Genomic DNA, 10,949 nt, shown 5'->3' with positions numbered 1-10,949 from the left:
CGATGAACGATGACGTTTCAAAGACGTCATACGATCGCGCCGTGCAATTGGTTCCACTCCTTCCGGTCCCACAAGCGGCGCCCATACATCCACGTGAAGGTCAGCATTTGTGGCATAAGGCGTACTTCAGTCGTGGATTTATTCAGACTAACGCCGACATTATCCGAGTATGGACGGAAAGGGGGCGAGCGCGGACCCTCAGCTGCAACATTTCATCGAGATTGAATCTCAGAAGCAAAAGTTTCAGCAGCTGGTGCACCAAATGACGGAAGTGTGCTGGGTAAGTGTGGGCTAGTCGCTCGTAATCGGTGGGCTAGTTAACTTGAGTACATTGTTCTGCTCTTGTACAAAATAGAATTAAAGAGTATTGTAGTTCGTAGATGCTAATGGGTAGGTCCAAACGTCGCTCATTTTCCATGTACTGCTAAGACTAACAGTCCAACGGAGACTGAATGTTACCACATTTTTCAACCTTTATACGGGGAATTTAATTAAATTATCAAAACATTCTATCTACGCCGATTAGGCTAAACTAATCGTAGTTTATCTGCTGTGATATGTTCACGCACCTGTGCCAGCGTCGGAATTACGACCACTGTACTTGTTTATGTTTTGCCACCGAGCACTTAAGTGCGTTTAATATCGTCCTATTGAGTGATGCATTTGATGGATGTGGGCGTTTTGGGTGATCTATCAACGTCACAGTTTGTGTTGGCTCCACATCAGGAGAAGTGCATGGACAAACCGGGGCCCAAACTGGATTCCAGGACAGATGTGTGCTTCGTCAACTGTGTGGAGAGATTCATTGACACCAGCCAGTTCATACTCAATAGACTGGAACAGACGCAGAGGAGTCGAGGGTCTTTCTCGGACAGCATGGCGGACTAACGTGTGCGTTAAAGGACATTTGGTAAATCATGCCAACGTTTGGACGAAACATGTAAACAAAAAGTTTTTTTTTGTCAGAAGTGCCTCCCATCCACAGCATGTTTGTTTTCCCCTTTTGACTTGCAACACTGTTCAGTTGCTGGCTGTTTTTCTTCTTTAATCATGTCAACATGGAGATCAGTTCAGTAACTACAGGGATCTCAACTGACATTGCAAGCCAAAAACATTTTAGGAGAAACAAACATGTAGGACATCGTGCCCACAATCCACAAAAACTGCAGGTTGGGTTCGTATTGTGACGACGCACCTTGAGTGAGGGTGTACATGTGCTTAAATTGTTAAATTGGATTGTACATAATAAATAAATAATGTTACCAATTATTCAGTCTGTCATGCATGCTTGCAAAGAAAAGAGAAAAAGTCAACAGGAGGAGAATATTTTTTTCTTTGGTCTCACAGTATGAGGTACAGTTTTAGAATTATTGGAACCATTATTCCAACTTGCCCAGTGTCCACTAATGTGAATGAAGTGCAGTTTTTGGTTTATGACGCAGTCATAAATAAATGGGGGGAAAAAACAATTCACAATCTTGGCAAATCCATGACAAAGCAAAATTTTAGGTTGGATGTAGCCGCATTATTTATCCATACATCCATCCACCAAAATATGAATTCATCATGGGCAACTTTTGGAAGAACTGCAATTTATGCAATTATCTTGCCTGAAGTTAAATAAACCAGTGTTCTGACAGTGTTGGGTTATTTTCTAGTAAATTGTTTTTAGAGTGCAGTGTATATACAACAGAGTGTATTTCTTTTCAAGAGGCTTTCTATTGCCGCGAGGCCCTTTCACCATTGACACTTTCTCCCAAAGGCCGTTTCTCCCCTGCAGGGCTGTCCAGGCTCGGGAGGGCGGAGTAAGGCCGGGGCCCCAAGCGTAAGTCCCGCGGCCCCGTCCTCAAATAGAGGGGTGTGGAGTCCCAACTGAAGGTGATGTCCTTGAAGGCGTGTAGCAGGAAGATGCCCAGTACGATGGTGAGGAAGCCACTGATTGTGCCCGCCACGGCGCCGATGCTCAAGCGTAGCCACTCCTTAAAGAGGATGGCGGAGCAGGCCATGACGGACGTGGTGAAGAACACGTAGTAGATGGGCGTGACGATGGAGGTGTTGAAAATGTCCAGGGCTTTGTTCAGGTAGCTGATCTGGATGCTGACACACAGTGCCAGGCTCACCAGCAAGCACCAGAAGAGGGGATCTTTCAGCACGGCGATCCCGGCCACCAGTTCCTTAATGCCGATGCCCAGCCCCTTGACGCAAGACACGGACAGGGAGCCGATGACGGAGCAGATCATGATGTAGACCAGAACGTTCTTCTGCCCAAAGCGCGGTGCCACGCCGAAGATAAGCACCAGGCTGCTGCCCACAACGCACACAGCAAAAACAATGAAGCCTATTGGGAGCATTCAACAGAAAAATGTTAAGTCATGTTCTGCACAGGTGGCAAAACTACTCACACTCTGTACTTAAGTGAAAGTACATATACTTGAGTCCAAAAACAGTGACGAAAAGACTAGTACATAGTGGAAAGAGCAACTGCTGCAAAAATCTCTACTGAGTTGGCAACAACTTTTTTTATTTTTCCTGTTTTGAGAAAAAAAAAAAAATCCTCATTGCTCGCAAACTAGTTTTCTTCTATTATGACCTTACGTAGTGCTCATGTACTGAGACTGAATTTTTGAACCTCAGAAGCTTGTCATTTTGAGGCTGGCATAAGACAACCAATTGACCACAAATCGATCTTGTCGCCGACAACATCAAACAGAGTTCTTTTATTCGGACCATAGTTACTTCTCCCCGACTAGTAGACAGACGTTGGTTAAGCACACGTCACCTGGCTCTTTCAGCTTTTCCGCCATGGCGCTGAGGGAGGCCACCTCCTCCTCCTGGGGGGCATGCACCACCATGACGGTGGAGCCCAGCACGCACAACAAGCAGCCCATCTTGCCGTGCATGTTCAGACGCTCGTTGAGGAAGTACGATGACAGCACGGCGCTGCAGGCAAACATACCAAACAGTTTTTACAAAAGCTTTCTCTTGAGATGCAAGGGTATTTTAGTGCTACAGTGCACGTGAATGCTAACACAATATTAGAGCTACACTAAGATGCAAAACAATACTCAAAGTTAGAACAGCATGTGGATAATGTAGTTGGAGTAAAGAAGGTGGGAATATAAAACTAGAGTTATGAGATTGAAGTAATAGTAGAATAAAATGCAGGCAGGATAGCAAAAACATTTTCCAAAATTAAAGTTATATGATTAACAGGGTACCAAATATTATATGTCATTTTTCTACTTGACCAACATTTTAGATTTCAGCATTCAACCGACTGGAACCAAATGACGTACCTTACGAGCACACTCAAAGCTCCCAAAGGGGTGACGAGCGTGGCCGGCGCAAACGCATACGCAGCAAAGTTGGCGGCCTCTCCAGCTCCCACTGCAACACAATTAGTTTGCGTCAAGGCCCAAACATGCAACATGCAACAACCCTCCTGCCCACGATGTGCAAAAGTGCTCTTTACAGGGATGTGTGTGCATGCAAGAAGAGGCTCATTTTGGCAAAACAAAGCACCACCAAACTATTATGTTAACTGACTATCCCAGTAACTACAGTGCGTAAGTACAGTTCAGTTGTATTAATTTGTTCAGTATCAATACATACTGTATTTACATTTACTCTGTTCATTTTTGTGGTACTGAAGAAGTATTTTTTGAGGAGGTAATTAATAACACCATTCACTTACTTGAAATAAGCCCTGCCCACCACAGCCACTCTTTCAGGTAAGCATATCCTCCTTGACCTGAAGACAATAAAGATGTGGATTACAATATAGACTTTGAATTCTTTTAAGGTGTGAAGTTTTAAACAACAGTAAAAGTATTACAATAGTCATGTTTCAATAATTACATAAAAATGTTATGAAACGCTGTAGAATTAATATATTGTATTGGAAGGTATTTTAACATTAATAAACAATTTTAGCATTCCAAATAGTCATACTTTTTTCTCTTTTTTTTCCCCCTGGCGTTTGAGTACCTGCTCGCATGGACCCCTTGCTGGCCAATCGCAGCAAGCCTTTCTTCTTCAGGATGAAACTTGCGCCGATAAAAAGACTGGAGGACACGGCCAAAGAGAGGCCTATGTAGAAGTCTACACGACCCGCTTCCATCTGAGACAAGAGTCCGCAACTAAGGCACACATTTTTGACAGAAAAAAAGACACTGCTCCGCCCATTCCCGTTCACATACACACAAGCTTGTTTCCACATCACATGACTCTGCGAGGCGAATGAACTCAACTACTTTTTGGTGTGGTAAGCCAGAGCGGGGAAAACAAACAATTAGGCAAGAAAGTTTCAACAGCCTAAAAGTAGAGACGTTCATAGAGAACAAAAACAATAAGTGCACCTCGTTGGTCAAGTCGACGCCATCAGTCTTCGTCGCCGTTAGGGGGCGGCACATTAGTGTTGGCTCGTGAGTGAACGATTCGTTCAAAGGAACAAATTCTTTTTCAGTGAACGAAAGTGCACGAATCACTTCCTAAAGTGATTCGTTCTTTTTTCAGTTCATATGACTTCAACCAGTAGGTGTCGGTAATGCGCATTGAAGCTGGTGCCACCATATATACGCCTAAATATTGTTATCAATATATCTACTGCAATTTCACATTGGATTGCTGGTTTGAAATTTACTTTTAATATTATTATTATTTTAATAAACATTTATGTTAAAACTTGTCTGGTGCTTTATTCCTTGTTTTTATATTCACCAATTAAAACATAAAAATCAGACATTTGGTCGACTGCTTTATATGACAATATGTGTAGGTACACCTCATGGACACTTCAATAGGTACACTTCACGAGGTAAAAAAAAAAAAGAATCTTGGAAAACTTGTTGGAATGCGGCCCTGAGGACTAGAGCTTGACACCTGTGACCTTTGACCATGATATTTCCCTAATGAAGTGGCCTGTTATTAGGTACCCTTGAAAATGGCGGTGTACCTAATGGAGTGTCCGTGTGATTCCCTCGTTAAGTGCACCTGCGTGAAAAGTTTTAGCTCCTGCAGAACGTGAAATGCCCAAAATCTTTTCACGCAGGTGTGTTTAACGAGGGTAACTTGGAAAACATATTGGAACGCGGCCCCTCGAGGACTGAAGTACACTTGAAGATGGCGGTGTACCTAATGGAGTGTCCGTGTGATTCCCTCATTAAGTGCACTTGCGTGAAAAGTTTTAGCTCCTGCAGAAAATGAAAATGAACAAAATCTTTTCACGCAGGTGCACTTAACGAGGGAATCTTGGAAAACATATTGGAACGCGGCCCTGAGGACTAGAGCTTGACACCTGTGACCTTTGACCATGATATTTCCCTAATAAAGTGGCCTGTTATTAGGTACCCTTGAAAATGGCGGTGTACCTAATGGAGTGTCCGTGTGATTCCCTCGTTAAGTGCACCTGCGTGAAAAGTTTTAGCTCCTGCAGAACGTGAAATGCCCAAAATCTTTTCACGCAGGTGTGTTGAACGAGGGTAACTTAGAAAACATATTGGAACGCGGCCCCTCGAGGACTGAAGTACACTTGAAGATGGCGGTGTACCTAATGGAGTGTCCGTGTGATTCCCTCATTAAGTGCACTTGCGTGAAAAGTTTTAGCTCCTGCAGAACATGAAAATGAACAAAATCTTTTCACGCAGGTGCACTTAACGAGGGAATCTTGGAAAACATATTGGAACGCGGCCCTGAGGACTAGAGCTTGACACCTGTGACCTTTGACCATGATATTTCCCTAATAAAGTGGCCTGTTATTAGGTACCCTTGAAAATGGCGGTGTACCTAATGGAGTGTCCGTGTGATTCCCTCGTTAAGTGCACCTGCGTGAAAAGTTTTAGCTCCTGCAGAACGTGAAATGCCCAAAATCTTTTCACGCAGGTGTGTTTAACGAGGGTAACTTGGAAAACATATTGGAACGCGGCCCCTCGAGGACTGGAGGTCGACACCCTGGTTTAAGTGAAAAGTGCCACACCCGCCCTCACCCCCACTTTCTGATTGGCTGTTTGATCTGTGACGTCACTTGGACACTCCATTAGGTACACCGCCATTTTCAAGTGTTTTGAGTGAACCGATTCTAAAGATTCAGTTCACTCGAGAACTGGAATGCACATCATTAGTACAAAACAGTGCAGACGACCGTTGGTTGTCAGGTCAAAATAGCTGACTGGTTAGTGACATGGGCTCTTGCTCAGTAAAAACGTGGTTCGATCCCAGGTGTGAGAATATACCTAAATGTGCTTTTATTGTGCAATTAACCCTTTATTTATTCTTTTTTTTTTTACCTCGTGTAGTGTACCTATTGAAGTGTCCATGAGGTGTACCTACACATAGTCATATAAAGCAGTTGACCAAATGTCTGATTTTTGTTTTAATTGGTGAATATAAAAACAAGGAATAAAACACCAGACAAGTTTTAACATAAATGTTTATTAAAAATAATAATAATAAAAGTAAATTTCAAACCAGCAATCCAATGTGAAATTGCAGTAGATCTATTGATAACAATATTTAGGCGTATATATGCATATATGTTATTTAAAAACTACTATAAGTGTTATAAAATCAAGATTACCCAAAGAGAAGCATAATCTCCCCGTTGTTGCATAACGGCGCATCCCTTCATGCAATAAAGTTAGCCGTTAGCTTGGAGAAAACGTGCATAAAAGAAGTGGTGTTTCAGTGAGTGGTTCTTTCTTTCCTTGGCAAATCGTAATTCTACATTCTGGCTTACATAGTTCACGCCAGGAGGGAGACGCAACACGTTCACTGACTGATCCGTTGATGCACGGGAAGGAAGGCAGTTGACCCATTGACTCGTTCGCGAACGGGAAAGTCACGATTCGTTCCCTCACTGATCCGTTCTCGCGATGAACTGGAAATGCAAATCACTCACTCACTGACTCGTTCACTCACAGATGCGTTCAGTTGGTGAACGGGAAATGCAATTCACGACTCGTTCGTGAACGGGAAGTTACGTCATTTTCTTCTTCGTTTAGTTTTACGGCGAGGTGGCACCAGCTTCAATGCGCATTGCCGACACCTACTGGTTGAAGATATATGAACTGAAAAAAGAACGAATCACTTTAGGAAGTGATTCGTGCACTCTCGTTCACTGAAAATAATCCGTTCTTTTGAACGAATCACTCACGAGCCAACACTACCGTCATTGTGCCCAACCGCTCGGCCATCGGTGCTTCTATTGAAGTTAAAAAACAAAAACAAAACGGATCGGGGGGGGGGGGGGGGGGGGGGAACGAACGTTTGAACGAATCTTTTGAGTGAACCGATTCTAAAGATTCAGTTCACTTAAAAGAATGGAATGCACATCACCACGGCACATCCAGCGACACCTCACGGACCGTCATGTGACCCGTGACAGACGAGCTACGCAATCATACAAGCCAACGTTGATAGCGTTTGTGGTATTCTACCAATGCAACTCTTAACACAATGATTTGAAACAAGGCCACGCTAAGAAGAAACGTTATTACTTTACGCTGATTCCAAGACCACGAAGCCATAAATATCATAACTCAAGTTTAATGATCTATTAATAGTTGCACATTTATTTTTATTCGTTTAAGAACAAGAACAACAACACTTGTATTACATTAGTCGTCTTTTAAAATTCCGATTCCTACTTGGGCCGTGAACACACCAAGGCTCCCGAGGTGCAATTTGATTGGCTCGTTAGAGGTCATGACGGCACTTGTTCATCGATTTGATTGGAAGACAGTTACACCAAAATACGGAAGAAATTCCACCCTTGAGAACTGTCTTGTCGAGTCTTACATGCTGCAAACGTGGTCACGTATACTGAAATTTGTTGGAATGTACTGCTTTGTAAACACTTAAGCAATTTATTACGTTTTGCATTTAATTGTGATATCCCGGTCATCACGAAGCCTGTCGCGGGTGTGTCTACGTTACCTATGTTTACTATTAGCTAAATGAGCTCTTAGCATTTAGCAAAACATTACGCAGCTGGACTACCATTAAAAAATGAGGACGTCTTTACGCTTCATCACAGGAGGCTACAAAGCGGTTGGCACATGGCAACAAAGCACCTTTTTATCACCTCTTTCGACTCAATTAAGTGTCTCGCGATCAAGCAGTGCTGTGTGCAAAGAGGAAAGAAGCTACTACATAACCGCTCCCATCTTCTATGTCAATGCCTCTCCTCATGTGGGCCACCTGTATTCAGTAATTTTAGCCGACTGCATGCACCGATACAAGCTTCTACGGGGATTCAAGTCAAAATTTGCAACAGGTAATTAATTTACATGCATCCCGTTACTGCTTCTTAAATTCAAAAGTAGCACGTCTTTATGGTGGGTGGTGTCCGTCCGTCTGTCTATTTCAGGCACAGATGAGCACGGTTTAAAAATCCAACAGGCGGCCGATGCAGCAGGACAAGAACCCATGGCCTTCTGCACAGGCGTGTCTCACAAATTCCGGCGGCTCTTCAGCAGGTGTGACGTGACCTTTACGGACTACATCAGGACCACTGAGGAGAGGCACCGGCGGGCCGTAGAGCATTTCTGGTGCACGCTCCGCGACAAAGGGCTCATCTACAAGGGGAGCTATGAGGGCTGGTACTCCACCCCGGATGAGAGCTTCCTTACGCAGACCCAGGTGGCCGACGCTGTTGACGGGACGGGCCAGGCTATCAAGGTGTCGCTGGAGAGTGGTCACAAGGTGCATCCACAAAGATATGTGTACAGTGGAGTTTGCAATTTTAAAGCAAAAATTGTTTTTTTTTGTACATTTGAAAAAATCGCCCATCTCTGGCCCCATCTTGTGCCTCTCATCAACAAGAAACAGTTGTTTTTTAGGTGTGGGTGAGGAAATAGTTGCAGCGTTGTGTTGCATAGAGAGAATGTTTTCATATGGCACAAGAAGGCATGCTTGTTAACTACCATAATGTGTGTCATTTGTTTGTAGTGCTGCTTTATTTTGATGATTGATTAATCTGATGATTATCTGATCAAATACTTAAAAATATTTTTTCCATTTATTCAAAAAGGACATTATTTACACAAATATAAATACACAAACAATAACTTAATACATCAATGATAATTCTACTGTTGAATGCCAATTTAGGTTTAATGACAAATGTTCATAGTTTTAACATCCTTACCTACCTGTTTTATCAGGTGGAGTGGCTAAAAGAGGAGAACTACATGTTCCGTTTGTCAGCATTTCGGACTCAACTGCTGGAATGGCTCCAGAAAACCCCCGGAGCCATCCAGCCTGAGCGTTTCCTCCAGGATGTTATCAAGTGGCTGCAGGACGACCTTCCGGACCTCTCCGTGTCCCGCCAAAGAAGCCGCCTTCAGTGGGGAATCCCCGTGCCAGGGGATCCCGAGCATAGCGTCTATGTATGGTTAGACGCTCTGGTCAACTATCTCACGGTGGCTGGTTACCCCAACGACCACGATCATTGGTGGAGCGTGGCCCACCACATAGTAGGCAAAGACATCCTGAAATTTCACGCCATCTACTGGCCATCTTTCCTCCTTGGAGCGGGACTGGCGCCGCCGCGGTCCATACATGTGCACTCGCACTGGACAGTCAACGGAACCAAGATGTCTAAAAGTTTGGGCAACGTGGTGGATCCCTTTGAGCGCTCGCTGGCCTTCACCACCGATGGTTTGCGGTACTTCCTGCTGCGTCAAGGCGTGCCCGATTCCGACTGCGACTACACAGATCACAAAGTCACCAAGCTGCTCAACGCAGAGCTGGCTGACTCCTTGGGCGGCCTCCTCAACCGCTGCACCGCTCCCGCTCTCAATCCAACACAGACCTACCCGTCGTTCTGCCCTTTTTCTTTCCCCAATGAACGGGACGGTCGGGCGGTGCCAGAAGACTACCACATGCTAGACGCTGTGCAAAAACTTCCAACGGTGGTGGAGCGTCACTACGAAAGCCTGCACATATACAAAGGTTTGGAGGCCATCGCTTCCTGCGTTAGGCAAACCAACGGCTTCGTTCAACGCCACACGCCTTGGAAGCTAAACAGGATGGACGCCGGTGACCGACGTTGGCTGGACACCATCGTCCACGTCTCCCTGGAATGTCTGAGGATTTACGGGACCCTCCTACAGCCCGTCGTACCGCGGGTAGCTGACAAGCTGCTGTCCAGACTTGGCGTGCGAGCCAACGAGAGGAACTTGAATGACCTGGACTTCCTGCCTAGTTACCGTGGCAAAGCCTGTCCTTTCCCAGGTAGAATGCTTGGACCTGATACAGGAGTGTTATTTAATCGACTGGAAAGTCCTACTGGAGATCAGCAAAAAACTAAGAACATTAGAAAGCAGATTATCTCAAGACACTTATAGAGGGGAAAGCTCCTGAGCCACACACATGAAAGTATAAACTAACTAAACCACACATGAACAATCGCAAGGTGACTCATACAAGGGAAAAAGAAAATTCTGGAAGAAGCTTTGAACAGAAACTCAGTGGAGAGGCTGGTAGACTTAAAGGGACAATAAAGCGAGCCACCATTGGTACGTATTTATGTGATAGGACTGTATTAAAAAATGTCTACTAGAATTCCCCCTTGGAAAATAAATCATAAAACTGGTGGCGGTGAACTTACTGACGTCGACTTTTTGGGTGGTGTGCTTGATTGACCGATGTGCCTGTTAGTTTTATGACTATCGATTGCTTATTTTACATCGTTGTTCAATAAATCTTAAGTTAAATGATGTGTACTGGTCTATGCTGTTTTACTCTATGCAACTGTATTGACACCTGCTCAAAAATCTGAATTCTTTTACAGGAACATTTTTGAAAAATAATGCAATCATTACTTTCCCTCGTAACTAATTACATTTATTAAGTAGCAAGTCAATTACTTTTTTGGAAAGTTAACTAACGAGCAACACTCAATTTAAGAGCAAGAAATGAGCAGCCTCTGCAGCTGAAGTGCCCTGTCA

The 10,949-nt window shown here is 44.1% G+C and overlaps 3 protein-coding genes across 3 annotated transcripts; 2 read left to right on the top strand and 1 right to left on the bottom strand.

The window, feature by feature from the left end:
* The first annotated feature begins 45 nt into the window (after positions 1-45).
* On the top strand, positions 46-1,269 carry timm8a (translocase of inner mitochondrial membrane 8 homolog A (yeast)). Its single transcript, XM_037262218.1, has 2 exons — positions 46-280; positions 727-1,269. The coding sequence occupies exons 1-2, from the start codon at positions 170-172 to the stop codon at positions 886-888; spliced, it is 273 nt and encodes a 90-aa protein (XP_037118113.1). The 5' UTR covers positions 46-169; the 3' UTR covers positions 889-1,269.
* A 40-nt stretch (positions 1,270-1,309) lies between these two features.
* Positions 1,310-4,453, bottom strand: zgc:101583 (uncharacterized protein LOC494104 homolog). Its single transcript, XM_037262217.1, has 6 exons — positions 4,359-4,453; positions 3,988-4,120; positions 3,695-3,751; positions 3,297-3,387; positions 2,780-2,940; positions 1,310-2,338 (listed from the first exon to the last, which is right to left on the bottom strand). Exons 1-6 carry the CDS (start codon positions 4,410-4,412, stop codon positions 1,719-1,721), a joined length of 1,116 nt encoding a protein of 371 aa, XP_037118112.1. The 5' UTR covers positions 4,413-4,453; the 3' UTR covers positions 1,310-1,718.
* Positions 4,454-7,731: 3,278 nt separating this feature from the next.
* Positions 7,732-10,718, top strand: mars2 (methionyl-tRNA synthetase 2, mitochondrial). The gene is made up of 3 exons (XM_037261520.1): positions 7,732-8,272; positions 8,366-8,700; positions 9,162-10,718. Exons 1-3 carry the CDS (start codon positions 8,005-8,007, stop codon positions 10,344-10,346), a joined length of 1,788 nt encoding a protein of 595 aa, XP_037117415.1. The 5' UTR covers positions 7,732-8,004; the 3' UTR covers positions 10,347-10,718.
* The last annotated feature ends 231 nt before the right edge of the window (positions 10,719-10,949 follow it).

Source organism: Syngnathus acus, chromosome 10 (assembly GCF_901709675.1).
Source record: "Syngnathus acus chromosome 10, fSynAcu1.2, whole genome shotgun sequence".
Lineage (NCBI taxonomy): Eukaryota > Metazoa > Chordata > Actinopteri > Syngnathiformes > Syngnathidae > Syngnathus > Syngnathus acus.
This window is presented reverse-complemented; position numbering and strand designations above follow the sequence as displayed.

Excerpts from the sequence above, each read along its gene's own strand:
- mars2 (XM_037261520.1), top strand. The coding sequence starts at position 8,005 with ATGAGGACGTCTTTACGCTTCATCACAGGAGGCTACAAAGCGGTTGGC. Across the intron at positions 8,273-8,365 it reads CAAGTCAAAATTTGCAACAG|GCACAGATGAGCACGGTTTA; the intron begins GTAATTAATTTA and ends TGTCTATTTCAG. Across the intron at positions 8,701-9,161 it reads CGCTGGAGAGTGGTCACAAG|GTGGAGTGGCTAAAAGAGGA; the intron begins GTGCATCCACAA and ends CTGTTTTATCAG.
- timm8a (XM_037262218.1), top strand. The coding sequence starts at position 170 with ATGGACGGAAAGGGGGCGAGCGCGGACCCTCAGCTGCAACATTTCATC. Across the intron at positions 281-726 it reads AAATGACGGAAGTGTGCTGG|GAGAAGTGCATGGACAAACC; the intron begins GTAAGTGTGGGC and ends GCTCCACATCAG.
- zgc:101583 (XM_037262217.1), bottom strand. The coding sequence starts at position 4,412 with ATGTGCCGCCCCCTAACGGCGACGAAGACTGATGGCGTCGACTTGACC. Across the intron at positions 3,388-3,694 it reads GTGGGCAGGGCTTATTTCAA|TGGGAGCTGGAGAGGCCGCC; the intron begins GTAAGTGAATGG and ends ATTGTGTTGCAG. Across the intron at positions 2,941-3,296 it reads GCTTTGAGTGTGCTCGTAAG|CGCCGTGCTGTCATCGTACT; the intron begins GTACGTCATTTG and ends GTTTGCCTGCAG.